The 17,897-nt window shown below is 45.7% G+C and overlaps 1 protein-coding gene across 1 annotated transcript in view; it reads right to left on the bottom strand.

Moving 5' to 3' along the window:
• Positions 1–10,748, bottom strand: part of LOC142248574 (uncharacterized) — a 173,574-nt gene extending 162,826 nt beyond the window's left edge. The window contains 1 exon segment of the mRNA XM_075320056.1: positions 10,491–10,748. Coding sequence (XP_075176171.1) covers positions 10,491–10,499 — 9 coding nt within the window. The 5' untranslated portion in view covers positions 10,500–10,748.
• Between the last annotated feature and the right edge of the window lie 7,149 nt (positions 10,749–17,897).

The raw sequence follows: 17,897 nt of genomic DNA, 5'->3' as shown, positions 1-17,897 counted from the left end.
TAGGAGCATAAAATCAGAGCTCTCCTATATTAAAAATTAACTGAAAGAAAACAAATATTAAAATTAATAAAAAATCATTCATAAAAATGACATTTCCCCATTGGAATCAAATTGTACCATTTCATTACACATTCCAGTTTTGTATGATTTTACAACACTATGCAAAAGTATTTTTTCATAATTAATATCTTATATATGCTATAAAAAAGGAAAAGAAAGAGGAAAAGGAAGAGAATTTTTTTCCTGTCCAATATATTTGCCATTGGGAATCATGATGTAATTTCTGCACAGGGATTTCCTGTTAGTTTCAATGGGTTTCTCATTTCATTGCTACCTGCCCTGAGTAAGGACACCCTTATCTGAAACGCGTACGTGAACCACGGATTGCTGGGTTTTAAACCCTAGGTTTTAAGGGACTTTTCAATAAATTATCAAGATTTAAGCAAATGCCGGATGAGCTGCTGGATAAACTCTTTTTTTTGTATTTGTGATTGCTCAATGAATCCCCGATGTCCTGACATCCACGCACCGCTTGGCTTTAATTGAAATCAGTGGAAACGTGAAGTGAGGGTGAGCGGAAACATATTTTGCTTTTACACATGAAGTGAAGTCTGCAGCAGTCACACCATCCTCATCACATACACACAATACACACATGAAGTGAAGTCTGCAGCAGTCACACCATCCTCATCACATACACACAATACACACATGAAGTGACGTCTGCAGCAGTCGCACCATCCTCATCACATACACACAATACACACATGAAGTGAAGAATGCAGCAGTCACACCATTCTCATCACATACACACAATACACAAATGAAGTGAAGTCTGCAGCAGTCACACCATCCTCAGCACATACACACAATACACACATGAAGTGAAGTCTGCAGTAGTCGCACCATCCTCATCACATACACACAATACACACATGAAGTGAAGTCTGCAGCAGTCACACCATCCTCATCACATACACACAATACACACATGAAGTGAAGTCTGCAGCAGTCACACCATCCTGATCACATACACACAATACACACATGAAGTGAAGTCTGCAGCAGTCACACCATCCTCATCACATACACACAATACACACATGAAGTGAAGTCTGCAGTAGTCGCACCATCCTCATCACATACACACAATACACACATGAAGTGAAGTCTGCAGCAGTCACACATTCCTCATCACATACACACAATACACACATGAAGTGAAGTCTGCAGTAGTCGCACCATCCTCATCACATATACACAATACACACATGAAGTGACGTCTGCAGCAGTCACACCATCCTCATCACATACACACAATACACACATGAAGAGAAGTCTGCAGCAGTCGCACCATCCTCATCACATACACACAATACACACATGAAGTGAAGAATGCAGCAGTCACACCATTCTCATCACATACACACAATACACAAATGAAGTGAAGTCTGCAGCAGTCGCACCATCCTCATCACATACACACAATACACACATGAAGAGAAGTCTGCAGCAGTCGCACATTCCTCATCACATACACACAATACACACATGAAGTGAAGTCTGCAGCAGTCACACCATCCTCATCACATACACACAATACACACATGAAGTGAAGTCTGCAGCAGTCACCCCATCCTCATCACATACACACAATACACACATGAAGTGAAGTCTGCAGCAGTCACACCATCCTCATCACATACACACAATACACACATGAAGTGAAGTCTGCAGCAGTCGCACCATCCTCATCACATACACACAATACACACATGAAGTGAAGTCTGCAGCAGTCACACCATCCTCATCACATACACACAATACACACATGAAGTGATGTCTGCAGCAGTCGCACATTCCTCATCACATACACACAATACACACATGAAGTGAAGTCTGCAGCAGTCACACCATGCTCATCACATACACACAATACACACATGAAGAGAAGTCTGCAGCAGTCGCACATTCCTCATCACATACACACAATACACACATGAAGTGAAGTCTGCAGTAGTCGCACCATCCTCATCACATATACACAATACACACATGAAGTGACGTCTGCAGCAGTCACACCATCCTCATCACATACACACAATACACACATGAAGAGAAGTCTGCAGCAGTCGCACCATCCTCATCACATACACACAATACACACATGAAGTGAAGAATGCAGCAGTCACACCATTCTCATCACATACACACAATACACAAATGAAGTGAAGTCTGCAGCAGTCGCACCATCCTCATCACATACACACAATACACACATGAAGAGAAGTCTGCAGCAGTCGCACATTCCTCATCACATACACACAATACACACATGAAGTGAAGTCTGCAGCAGTCACACCATCCTCATCACATACACACAATACACACATGAAGTGAAGTCTGCAGCAGTCACCCCATCCTCATCACATACACACAATACACACATGAAGTGAAGTCTGCAGCAGTCACACCATCCTCATCACATACACACAATACACACATGAAGTGAAGTCTGCAGCAGTCGCACCATCCTCATCACATACACACAATACACACATGAAGTGAAGTCTGCAGCAGTCACACCATCCTCATCACATACACACAATACACACATGAAGTGATGTCTGCAGCAGTCGCACCATCCACATCACATACACACAATATACACATGAAGTGAAGTCTGCAGCAGTCACACCATCCTCATCACATACACACAATACACACATGAAGTGAAGTCTGCAGCAGTCACACCATCCTCATCACATACACACAATACACACATGAAGGGAAATCTGCAGCAGTCACACCATCCTCATCACATACGCACAATACACACATGAAGAGAAGTCTGCAGCAGTCGCACCATCCTCATCACATACACACAATACACACATGAAGTGAAGTCTGCAGCAGTCACATCATCCTCATCACATACACACAATACACACATGAAGTGTAGTCTGCAGCAGTCGCACCATCTTCATCATATACACACAATACACACATGAAGTGAAGTCTGCAGCAGTCACACCATCCTCATCACATACACACAATACGCACATGAAGTGAAGTCTGCAGCAGTCGCACCATCGTCATCACATACACACAATACACACATGAAGTGTAGTCTGCAGCAGTCGCACCATCCTCATCACATACACACAATACACACATGAAGTGAAGTCTGCAGCAGTCACACCATCTTCATCATATACACACAATACACACATGAAGTGAAGTCTGCAGCAGTCACACCATCCTCATCACATACACACAATACGCACATGAAGTGAAGTCTGCAGCAGTCACACCATCCTCATCACATACACACAATACACACATAAAGTGAAGTCTGCAGCAGTCACACCATCCTCATCACATACACACAATAGACACATGAAGTGAAGTCTGCAGCAGTCACACCATCCTCATCATACACACAATACACACATGAAGTGAAGTCTGCAGCAGTCGCATCATCCTCATCACATACAAACAATACACACATGAAGTGAAGTCTGCAGCAGTCGCACCATCCTCATCACATACAAACAATACACACATGAAGTGAAGTCTGCAGCAGTCGCATCATCTTCATCACATACACACAATACACACATAAAGTAAAGTCTGCAGCAGTCACACCATCCCCATCACAAACACACAATACACATATGAAGTGAAGTCTACAGCAGTCACACCATCCTCATCATACACACAATACACACATGAAGTGAAGTCTGCAGCAGTCGCACCTTCCTCATATACACACAATACACACATTAAGTGAAGTCTGCAGCAGTCACACCTTCCTCATCACATACACACAATACACACATGAAGTGAAGTCTGCAGCAGTCACACCATCCTCATCACATACACACAATAGACACATGAAGTGAAGTCTGCAGCAGTCACACCATCCTCATCATACACACAATACACACATGAAGTGAAGTCTGCAGCAGTCGCATCATCCTCATCACATACACACAATACACACATGAAGTGAAGTATGCAGCAGTCACACCTTCCTCATCACATACACGGAATACACACATGAACTGAAGTCTGCAGCAGTCACACCTTCCTCAGCACATACACGGAATACACACATGAACTGAAGTCTGCAGCAGTCACACCATCCTCATCACATACACACAATATACACATTAAGTGAAGTCTGCAGCAGTCACACCTTCCTCATCACATACACACAATACACACATGAAGTGAAGTCTGCAGCAGTCACACCATCCTCATCACATACACATAATACACACATGAAGTGAAGTCTGCAGCAGTCGCACCATCCTCATCACATACACACAATACACACATGAAGTGAAGTCTGCAGCAGTCGCACCATCCTCATCACATACACACAATACACACATGAAGGGAAGTCTGCAGCAGTCACACCATCCTCATCACATACACACAATACACACAAGAAGGGAAGTCTGCAGCAGTCGCACCATCGTCATCCCATACGCACAATACACACATGAAGTGACGTCTGCAGCAGTCACAACATCCTCATCACATACACACAATACACACATGAAATGAAGTCTGCAGCAGTCACACCGTCCTCATCACGTACACACAATACACACATGAAGTGAACTCTGCAGCAGTCACACCATCCTCATCACATACACACAATACACACATGAAGTGAAGTCTGCAGCAGTCACACCGTCCTCATCACATACACACAATACACACATGAAGTGAACTCTGCAGCAGTCACACCATCCTCATATATACACACACAATACATACATGAAGTGAAGTCTGCAGCAGTTGCACCATCCTCATCACATACACACAATACACACATGAAGTGAAGTCTGCAGCAGTCACACCATCCTCATCACATACACACAATACACACATGAAGTGAAGTCTGCAGCAGTCACACCATCCTCACCACATACACACCATACACACATGAAGTGAAAGCTGCAGCAGTCGCATCATCCTCATCATATACACACAATACACACATGAAGTGAAGTCTGCAGCAGTCGCATCATCTTCATCACAAACACACAATACACACATAAAGTGAAGTCTGCAGCAGTCACACCATCCCCATCACAAACACACAATACACATATGAAGTGAAGTCTGCAGCAGTCGCACCTTCCTCATATACACACAATACACACATGAAGTGAAGTCTGCAGCAGTCACACCTTCCTCATCACATACACACAATACACACATGAAGTGAAGTCTGCAGCAGTCGCACCATCCTCATCACATACACACAATACACACATGAAGGGAAGTCTGCAGCAGTCACACTATCCTCATCACATACACACAATACACACAAGAAGTGAAGTCTGCAGCAGTCACACCGTCCTCATCACATACACACAATACACACATGAAGTGAAGTCTGCAGCAGTCGCACCATCCTCATCACATACACACAATACACACATGAAGGGAAGTCTGCAGCAGTCACACCATCCTCATCACATACACACAATACACACATGAAGGGAAGTCTGCAGCAGTCACACCATCCTCATCACATACACACAATACACACAAGAAGGGAAGTCTGCAGCAGTCGCACCATCGTCATCCCATACGCACAATACACACATGAAGTGAAGTCTGCAGCAGTCACACCGTCCTCATCACATGCACACAATACACACATGAAGGGAAGTCTGCAGCAGTCACGCCATCCTCATCACATACACACAATACACACATGAAGTTAAGTCTGCAGCAGTCACACCGTCCTCATCACATACACACAATACACACATGAAGTGAACTCTGCAGCAGTCACACCATCCTCATCACATACACACAATACACACATGAAGTGAAGTCTGCAGCAGTCACACCATCCTCATCACATACACACAATACACACATGAAGTGAACTCTGCAGCAGTCACACCATCCTCATCACTTACACACAATACACACATGAAGTGAAGTCTGCAGCAGTCACACCATCCTCATCACATACACACAATACACACATGAAGTGAAGTCTGCAGCAGTCACACCATCCTCATATACACACAATACACACATGAAGTGAAGTCTGCAGCAGTCACACCATCCTCATCACATACACACAATACACACATGAAGTGAAGTCTGCAGCAGTCACACCATCCTCACCACATACACACAATACACACATGAAGTGAAGTCTGCAGCAGTCACACCATCCTCATCACATACACACAATACACACATGAAGTGAAGTCTGCAGCAGTCCCACCATCCACATCACATACACACAATACACACATGAAGGAAAGTCTGCAGCAGTCGCCCCATCCTCATCACATACACACAATACACACATGAAGTGAAGTCTGCAGCAGTCGCACCATCCTCATCACATACAGACAATAGACTCATGAAGCGAAGTCTGCAGCAGTCACATCATCCTCATCACATACACACAATACACACATGAAGTGAAGTCTGCAGCAGTCCCACCATCCTCATCACATACACACAATACACACATGAAGTGAAGTCTGCACCAGTCACACCGTCCTCATCACATACACATGAAGTAAAGTCTGCAGCAGTCCCACCATCCACATCACATACACACAATACACACATGAAGGAAAGTCTGCAGCAGTCGCCCCATCCTCATCACATACACACAATACACACATGAAGTGAAGTCTGCAGCAGTCGCACCATCCTCATCACATACAGACAATAGACTCATGAAGCGAAGTATGCAGCAGTCACACCATCCTCATCACATACACACAATACGCACATGAAGTGAAGTCTGCAGCAGTCGCACCATCCTCATCACATACACACAATACAAACATGAAGTGAAGTCTTCAGCAGTTACACCATCCTCATCACATACACACAATAGACACATGAAGTGAAGTCTGCAGCAGTCACACCATCCTCATCATACACACAATACACACATGAAGTGAAGTCTGCAGCAGTCACACCATCCTCATCACATACACACAATACACCCATGAAGCGAAGTCTGCTGCAGTCACATCATCCTCATCACATACACACAATACACACATGAAGTGAAGTCTGCAGCAGTCGCATCATCCTCATCACATACACACAATACACACATGAAGTGAAGTCTGCAGCAGTCGCACCATCCTCATCACATACACGGAATACACACATGAAGTAAAGTCTGCAGCAGTCGCACCATCCTCATCACATACACACAATACACACATGAAGTGAAGTTTGCAGCAGTCACACCATCCTCATCACATACACACAATACACACATGAAGTGAAGTCTGCAGCAGTCGCACCATTCATATCACATACACACAATACACACAGGAAGTGAAGTCTGCAGCAGTCACACCTTCCTCATCACATACACACAATACACACATGAAGTGAAGTTTGCAGCAGTCACACCATCCTCATCACATACACACAATACACACATGAAGTGAAGTCTGCAGCAGTCGCACCATTCATATCACATACACACAATACACACAGGAAGTGAAGTCTGCAGCAGTCACACCATCCTCATCACATACACACAATACACACATGAAGTGAAGTCTACAGCAGTCACATCATCCCCATCACAAACACACAATACACATATGAAGTGAAGTCTGCAGCAGTCGCACCATCCTCATCACATACACACAATACACACATGAAGTGAAGTCTGCAGCAGTCGCACCATCCTCCTCACATACACACAATACACACATGAAGGGAAGTCTGCAGCAGTCACACTATCCTCATCACATACACACAATACACACAAGAAGGGAAGTCTGCAGCAGTTGCACCATCGTCATCCCATACGCACAATACACACATGAAGTGAAGTCTGCAGCAGTCACACTATCCTCATCACATACACACAATACACACATGAAGGGAAGTCTGCAGCAGTCGCACCATCCTCATCACATACACACAATACACACATGAAGTGAAGTCTGCAGCAGTCGCACCATCCTCATCACATACACACAATACACACATGAAGGGAAGTTTGCAGCAGTCACACCATCCTCATCACATACACACAATACACACATGAAGGGAAGTCTGCAGCAGTCACACCATCCTCATCACATACACACAATACACACAAGAAGGGAAGTCTGCAGCAGTCGCACCATCGTCATCCCATACACACAATACACACATGAAGTGACGTCTGCAGCAGTCACACCATCCTCATCACATACACACAATACACACATGAAGTGAAGTCTGCAGCAGTCACACCGTCCTCATCACATACACACAATACACACATGAAGTGAACTCTGCAGCAGTCACACCATCCTCATCACATACACACAATACACACATGAAGTGAACTCTGCAGCAGTCACACCATCCTCATATATACACACACAATACATACATGAAGTGAAAGCTGCAGCAGTCGCATCATCCTCATCATATACACACAATACACACATGAAGTGAAGTCTGCAGCAGTCACACCATCCTCATCACATACACACAATACACACATGAAGTGAAGTCTGCAGCAGTCACACCGTCCTCATCACATACACACAATACACACATGAAGTGAACTCTGCAGCAGTCACACCGTCCTCATCACATACACACAATACACACATGAAGTGAACTCTGCAGCAGTCACACCATCCTCATATATACACACACAATACATACATGAAGTGAAAGCTGCAGCAGTCGCATCATCCTCATCATATACACACAATACACACATGAAGTGAAGTCTGCAGCAGTCACACCATCCTCATCACATACACACAATACACACATGAAGGAAAGTCTGCAGCAGTCCCACCATCCTCATCACATACACACAATACACACATGAAGTGAAGTCTGCACCAGTCACACCGTCCTCATCACATACACATGAAGTAAAGTCTGCAGCAGTCGCCCCATCCTCATCACATACACACAATACACACATGAAGTGAAGTCTGCAGCAGTCGCACCATCCTCATCACATACAGACAATAGACTCATGAAGCGAAGTCTGCAGCAGTCACACCATCCTCATCACATACACACAATACACACATGAAGTGAAGTCTGCAGCAGTCACACCTTCCTCATCACATACACGGAATACACACATGAAGTGAAGTCTGCAGCAGTCGCACCATCCTCATCACATACACAATACACACTTGAAGTTATGTCTGCAGCAGTCACACCATCCTCATCACATACACACAATACACGCATGAAGTGAAGTCTGCAGCAGTCGCACCACCCTCATCACATACACACAATACACACATGAAGTGAAGTCTGCAGCAGTCACACCATCCTCATCACATACACACAATACACACATGAAGTGAAGTCTGCAGCAGTCGCACCATTCTCATCACATACACACAATACACACATGAAGTGAAGTCTGCAGCAGTCACACCATCCCCATCACAAACACACAATACACATATGAAGTGAAGTCTGCAGCAGTCACACCATCCTCATCACATACACACAATACACGCATGAAGTGAAGTCTGCAGCAGTCGCACCATTCTCATCACATACACACAATACACACATGAAGTGAAGTCTGCAGCAGTCACACCATCCTCATCCCATACACACAATACACACATGAAGTGAAGTCTGCAGCAGTCACACCATCCTCATCACATACACACAATACACACATGAAGTGAAGTCTGCAGCAGTCACATCATCCTCATCACATACACACAATACACACATGAAGTGAAGTCTGCAGCAGTCACATCATCCTCATCACATACACACAATACACACATGAAGTGAAGTCTGCAGCAGTCACACCATCCTCATCACATACACACAATACACACATGAAGTGAAGTCTGCAGCAGTCGCACCATCCTCATCACATACACACAATACACACATGAAGTGAAGTCTGCAGCAGTCGCACCATCCTCATCACATACACACAATACACACATGTAGTGAAGTCTGCAGCAGTCACACCATCCTCATCACATACACACAATACACACATGAAGGGAAGTCTGCAGCAGTAACACCATCCTCATCACATACACACAATACACACATGAAGTGAAGTCTGCAGCAGTCACATCATCCTCATCACATACACACAATACACACATGAAGTGAAGTATGCAGCAGTCACACCATCCTCATCACATACACACAATACACACATGAAGTGAAGTCTGCAGCAGTCACACCATCCTCATCACATACACACAATACACACATGAAGTGAAGTCTGCAGCAGTCACATCATCCTCATCACATACACACAATGCACACATGAAGCGAAGTCTGCAGCAGTCACACCATCCTCATCACATACACACAATACACACATGAAGTGAAGTCTGCAGCAGTCACATCATCCTCATCACATACACACAATGCACACATGAAGCGAAGTCTGCAGCACTCACATCATCCTCATCACATGCTCATAAAACAAACATGAAATCAGGACTTACTCTGCACATCTTAGATCTGTGGAGTTGTCTGCTGGATTTCTTGTCTCTATCACCCCTTGATAAATTTTTAGCAGCCCCCCGATGATGAGGTCTCCATCCTGGTAATTTTTCTCTATATCTGTAATATATTTTGTTTTTAATGTGAGATCACAGAGTGATTGTGTTAGTGGAAGCCACAGAAGAATCAACATCATAAAGAAATGAAACATCTCCTTTTACGATTTATGTGGAGCTGATGAAGAAGTATCCACCATTGAAAGTAGCACACGACTGTCTGCAGGCAGGACAGCAGTGATACGGATAGCTGGTAGGATCAGTGACATTATTGTGCCAGCAGCAGTGACAGGACGGCTGGTAGGATCAGTGGCATTATGCTGCCGGCGTCATCTCTCCTCTTTATATACAGTATGATGGGATATATTTTACACTGTCTGGTCTCAGCACACATTATTCTGGATCTGCTCCCGGATGATCTGAGCTGTCTTTGTTCTAAACAATTCCAGAACAACATGAAGAAACAGAAATAACCAGATTTAGTTGTTTTTTTAAAGTTTTATTTAGCATTATTAATTGTTGCTTTTACAAATACACCCATTCTTTAACTCTTTACAAAGACATACATTGTATTCATTAACCCCTCTGATTACTATAGACCTGCTTATGGCTTTAACTGAGGGAAAGATTATCGCCGCCATAGGTTTGGGTGCACAGCACGGACTGGATGTGATGGTGCAGCGGAGCTCGACTTGCTGAACAACACATGGATCAGTGTAGACCAGTGCAGCAGGGTGTGCAGGAAGGAGGACGGGCGAGCAAAGCTGGAAACCCCAGAAGCAGCTGAGACAGAAGAGCGGATAGTAGAGGAACATCGGAAATGTGTCACTACCCAGAATCTACTGCAGGAGTAACGCTACACTTAGTAATAGGAATGATGTTTAATCAAACTGGTAGATTGAATGCAGAGATGTGGTTACACAGACATAGCTGAGGTAGAGAGACAAACAAACTAGAATCTCACTTGCTAAATTGAAGTTCTATGAGGGGCTGCGAGAGAGAGAGCGCATGCTACAGGATGAGAGAGGCTCATAAGTAGAGATGAGCGAACCGGTCGCGGTTCGGCTCGAGGTCGGTTCGTCGAACGGAAGTCCCGTTCGCGTTCGGTTCGTCGAACGTTCGACGAACCGAACTCGAACCGCATAGGAAACAATGGCAGGCATTCACAAACACAGAAAAACACCTAGAAAACACCCTCAAAGGTGTCCAAAAGGTGACAAACAACTCACAACACAACACAAACACATGGGAAAGTGACAAGGACATATACTCATGCGAAAACAAAAGAGCAGGACAAGGAAAAAGTGGAGGACACACAGATATAGGCATGGCACGCCCTTCTAAAATCATGTAAAACACCGCAAGGTGACTCCAAGCGGAGTCTCCCTTTTTTCCAAAAATTGGGCCCCACACACACCCACCCATTCAGTGGCAGCACTTGTGCCCTAGTTATACACTTCACAGCTAGATTTGCATCAAGCACATTCAAAAATACGCTATTTTTAACCGTCCCCAGGATGACACCGGGGTAGGTAGCAAAGTCTTTCCTGATCCCAGCTCTGTTCATCTTGGCTTCTTTTAAAAACAATGTAAGCAAGGGTTACTCCAAGCGGAGTCTCCCTTTTTTCCAAAAATTGGGCCCCACACACACCCACCCCTTGAGTGGCAGCACTTGGGCCCTAGTTGCAAACAGGATGTTTTGATTTGCATCAAGCACATTCCAAATCCACAAGCCTTTACTCTCCCCAGGATGACACAGGGGTAGTAAATTCCTTCTGGATCCATGACTTGTTCATTTTGATGAACATCAGTCTGTCCACATTGTCACTGGACAGACGCGTGCGCTTATCTGTCAGCACACACCCAGCAGCACTGAAGACACGTTCAGAGACCACACTGGCAGCTGGACACGACAAAATCTCCAAGGCGTAAGTGGAGAGCTCTGGCCATTTTTCTAGATTTGAAGCCCAAAAGGAGCAAGGCTCCATTTGCAAAGTCATGGTATCGATGTTCATTTGGAGATACTCCTGTATCATCCTCTCCAGCCGTTGACTATGTGTCAGACTTGTTGTCTCTGGTGGCCTTGCAAAGGAGGGTCTAAAAAAGTTATGAAAAGATTCCATAAAATTGCTGTTACCAGCACCAGATACGGTGCTGCTGGTACGGGTAGACTGTTGAAGATGACGAGACCGTCCCATGTTTGTCAAGTTACAACTGGGAGATTCACTCCGTGCACCTGCACGGTTGTTTGGTGGAAAAGCCGATCTAAGATCGAGTAACAGCTTCTGCTGATACTCCTGCATACGTGCGTCCCTTTCTATGGCTGGAATTATGTCACAAAATTTGGACTTGTACCGGGGATCTAATAGTGTGGCAATCCAGTAGTCATCATCACTTCTAATTTTGACAATACGAGGGTCATGTTGGAGGTAGTGCAACAAAAAGGCACTCATGTGTCTTGCGCAGCCATGCGGACCAAGTCCACGCTGTATTTGTGGCATAGAGGTGCTAACCGTTCTTTCTTCCTCTGACATCTCCCGCCAACCTCTTTCAACTGAAATTTGACCAAGGTCTCCCTCATCCGCTGAGTCTTCCATGTCCATGGACAGTTCGTCCTCCATTTCTTCATGTTCTCCTGCACCTTCCTCAACATTTCGCCTGCTACTATGCGCCCTTGTTGATCCCTGTCCCCCATGGTCCCATGCCTGCCGCGTTGGTGATAATGAACGTCTGGACCTTGGTGATGTTGTTGTGTCTTGCGCATATGAATCCTCCTGTAGTTCCTCCCCTTCCTGTTGTCCCACCCCCTGACTCCGAATAGTGTTTAGCGTGTGCTCCAGCATGTAAATGACTGGAATCGTCATGCTGATAATGGCATTGTCAGCGCTAAACATATTGGTCGCCATGTCGAAACTATGCAGAAGGGTGCATAGGTCCTTGATCTGAGACCACTCCATCAGGGTGATCTGACCCACCTCTGCATCTCGTTGGCCCTGGCTATATGTCATGACGTATTGCACCAGGGCTCGGCGGTGCTGCCACAGTCGCTGTAACCTGTGGAGAGTCGAATTCCAGCGTGTCGCCACATCGCATTTCAGGCGATGAACTGGCAGGCCGAAAGACTTCTGGAGCGATGCAAGTCGCTCAGCTGCGGCGCTTGAACGGCGGAAGTGAGCAGACAGTTTTCGTGCCCTGTTCAGAAGGCCATCTAGGCCAGGATACTGTGTTAAAAATTGCTGGACGACAAGGTTCAACACGTGAGCCATACAAGGTACGTGTGTCACCTTGCCCAGGCGAAGGGCCGCACCCAGGTTTGCAGCATTGTCGCACACGGCCTTACCAGGCTGCAGGTTGAGTGGAGACAACCATTTATTAAACTCGGACCGCAGAGCTGACCACAACTCCTCAGCTGTGTGACTCTTATTCCCAAGACATGTCAAGCTAAAGACCGCCTGATGCCGTTGCGCTCTGCTGCCAGCATAGTAATGAGGGGTGCGTGATTCCTTCTGCGCAGTGAGAACGCTGGTGGCCTGACCAGGCAGGCTTGGGGCGGAGGTCGAGGACCCAGATGAGGTGGAGGATGCAGAAGCAGTGGCGGAACTTAGACAGACAGAGGATTGACACACAAGTCGTGGGGACGGCAAGACTTGTGCAGCAGACCCTTCACCATCTATCACCATAGTTACCCAGTGCCCAGTCAGCGACATGTAACGTCCCTGTCCATGCTTACTGGTCCAAGTATCGGTGGTGAAATGCACCCGTTCACACACAGAGTTTCTCAAGGAAGCGGTGATGTTGTGTGCGACATGCTGGTGTAGCGCGGGCACACCTTTCTTAGAGAAGTAGTGGCGACTAGGCATCTGGTACTGGGGCACAGCGACAGACATAAGGTCTCTAAAATCCTGTGTGTCCACTAGGCGGAAAGGCAGCATTTCGGTAGCCAACAGCTTACAGAGGGATAGAGTCAACCTCTTAGCTTTGTCATGGGTCGCAGGAAATGGCTTTTTATTTGACCACATCTGAGGGACAGAGATCTGGCTGCTGTGTGTAGACTGTGTTGAGTAGGGTGTCCCTGGAAAAATGCAGGTTTGTGAGGAAAGTGCAGGCGGAGACATGATGTTGCCTTCATCCAACGTTGGTGCTATCGATGTCTGAGAGAGCTGTACACACGCACTTGTTTCCCCTTCCAAACCAACTGACGACCTACCAAGCAAACTGCCTGTTGCGGTTACAGTGGTGGAAGTTGTGCGTGGAAAAACAGGTGTGACAGCTGTCCCCACAGTCCTAGAAGATGAAGAGCGCGCGGATGCACTGGAAGGGGCAGGCCATGGATGGTTCGCTCCGCTAGGCCGCATTGCAGCACGGTGAGCTTCCCACCGGGCCATATGATATTTATTCATGTGACGAGTCATGGAAGAAGTTGTCAAACTGCTGAGGTTTTGACCTCTACTAAGAGAACCATGACAAATTTTACAGATCACATAATTTGGGCGATCTTTTTCTATGTCAAAAAAGGACCAGGCTAGGCAAGGCTTAGAGGCCATGCGACCTGTTGATCCACCCCGAATAATGCTCAGAGGCAGAGTGGTGGCTGAGGATGCAGTTGTAGACGTGCTACCAGTACTCCGACTGTGTCCAGGAAGGCGCAAGGTAACTTCGTCATCAGTTGCATCCTCCTCCACCACCTCTGTTGACCTCCTCGAGTGCCTGACTGTGGGTTGACAGTAGGTGGGATCTAGAACTTCATCATCAATTGTTGTGTTTGCACTCCCCTCCCCCTCAGACCGAGCCTCTTCTTGCCCTGACCGAATATTTAAGTTGTCATCCCAATCGGGTATCTGCGTCTCATCTTCATCAGTATGTTCCTCATTGTCTATAACCACAGGTGTTACAGTTTGTGACAAAGGGTCAACATTATGCTCAGAAACTTGGTCCTCACGGCCTGAATCAGAGTCACAAAGGTTCTGGGCATCACTGCAGACCATTTCCTGTTCTGTACTCACTGTAGCTTGGGAGCAGACCTCTGATTCCCAGGCTATAGTGTGACTGAACAGCTCTGCAGACTCAGCCATCTCAGTTCCACCATACTGTGCAGGGCTGATGGAGACTTCAGAGCTGGGAGAAAGCAAGTTTGATTGGGATGACAACTCAGAGGACTGGTGTTTTTTGGATGCGGCAGTTGAGGTCGCTGAGAGGGCACTTGTTGGACCACTTGAGATCCATTCAAGCATTTTCCTTTTTTGGCCATCATCTACCTTTGTTCCTGTTGTTCGTGTCCGTAAAAAAGGGAGCACATCGGATTGTCCACGGTAAGTAGTAGACATCTTACTTTTGCTGGAAGATGGTCTATCTTCAGCAGATGATAATGGAGCTTTGCCACCTTCCCCACGGACAAACCCTTTTTTTCCTTTTCCAACACGCCTCTTTCCCTTTCCACCAGCATCTGTCATTTTGCCACTCATTTTGATTGCGACAAGATTGTGCACTTAAAATGTGGTAGTAAAAATTGAGAGGTGGTGTAGATTGCAGCGGTGGTCTAGCTTTATTAACAGCAGAATAAACAACAATAACTATCCCTGACAATGCAACTACGGCCCTTAAACTGGCAGCATCAATTGCTAGTATAATGGCTTAGTTATAATGAGTTGGAGTGTGCAATGCAGGCAGACGTGCTGCAAATGTCTTTGCACTAGTGTGACTAGACAAAAGTCCAATAGCCACGTTTAGGATACCACTAGGTACACTGAGTGTTTGCTAGTATAATGGCTTAGTTATAATGAGTTGGAGTGTGCAGAGGGCAGGAGGGTACAGTGCCAGGGTTGTGGGGCTCTGGGTAGAGGAATGGAAGCCTGCCTTTCTATTCCCTCCTAATGGGGAAATGCAGCGACGAAATCCCTGACCTACTCTGTTTTCAGGACCTGTCACCTATGGCTCTGACCCTGCCGGTACGAGCCCTTAAAAGGACTTATAGAAAGTGCTCTCCCTAAGCTGTCCAGCGCTGTGTATACAGCAGTATCGGCGATAGGACTCGGGACGGAGCTGCGCCAGTGATGTCTGACACGAAGGACGCAGAAGAGATAATGGCGTCCGGACAGCCAGATACTCGTTTTTATAATGCAGCGACATGTGACATGGACATCCTATCACACATGCCGTTGCTTCTCTGGCTAAAAGTCCACTTAGCTGTGTGTGTGTCTGGGATTGGCTGACATGCTGGCCCTCCCCACTACACGCGCGCGCTTAGGGAAGGAAGACAAGGAAAAAAAAAAATTATACAAACAGGAGTGATCTGAAGGCGCTGTTCACGCACACTATACACTGAAATGTCATAATAGTGTGAGTCACAGAGTGACTTACACTATTACAGCGGAAAGCCAGCTAGGAATTAGCTGTTTTTTGGCTGCTAGAACCGTTCTCGAACGTTTCTAGAACTATCGAGCTTTTGCAAAAAGCTCGAGTTCTAGTTCGATCTAGAACAGGCCCCAAAATCACTCGAGCCTAGAACTGGAGAACCTCGAACCTAGAACCGCGCTCAACTCTACTCATAAGGCAACCATCAAAGTCCAGTTAAGACCACATTAACCCTAGAACGCATACCTGGTGCCTCGCAGGCCTGATAGGTTACTTGTAGAAAGTGTAGATTTCTATGGTTGCGCGTTCTAGGGTTAACACTAGAAGTGTCGCAGAGAGCAGTCAATTAACATTTCTACCTTTGGAACCCAGAGATAGGTTGAATGACCTGAAGAATTTTAGCTAACATCCAATAATCACCGTCTTTTGTTTTGTAATTAAGGCCATTACTGTTGCACCACAGGAGGTTGTTGTTTTCCATTGAGTTTAGCCATTTAGTTTCTGGTTAGTTAGGTCAGTTTTGACTAAGGGTCATTTGACCGTCTTTCGGGACTTCAGGGGGGAGTTCGAAATTTCTGGGACTTCTAGTGTTAAGGTCCCAGGATGGTGTGAGGACCATCTGTTGTGAACAAATCCAACTAGCAGAAACCATAAATCTTTGGATCCAGCGATGACTTACCAGACCTGAATCAAAGATGGAACTAACAGCCGAAACCTACACCTTCAGTGTGCTGGGCCTAAGGCCCAAGTCCATACAAGGATAAGGCTGCACATCAAACATAGATAATGGTATAATGCCTCAAGCATATGGAAAAATATTAATTGCAATGAGATGACAAACAGTTAGGGTCACAGAGCTAGGGACCCCAATATAGAGATATACCTTGACGAGGTCTTGGGGCTCAGTTACATTGATCAATGCGATTGCTAAATATCTCCTTTTTCCTAATATTCATGGCAGGTATGCAATTCATTATTCACATGTTCAAATTAGCAAGTAGC

This window comes from Anomaloglossus baeobatrachus, chromosome 1, assembly GCF_048569485.1.
Source record: "Anomaloglossus baeobatrachus isolate aAnoBae1 chromosome 1, aAnoBae1.hap1, whole genome shotgun sequence".
Taxonomy (NCBI): domain Eukaryota; kingdom Metazoa; phylum Chordata; class Amphibia; order Anura; family Aromobatidae; genus Anomaloglossus; species Anomaloglossus baeobatrachus.
Note: the sequence above shows the minus strand (reverse complement) of the source record. Positions and strands in the feature narration are given on the sequence as shown.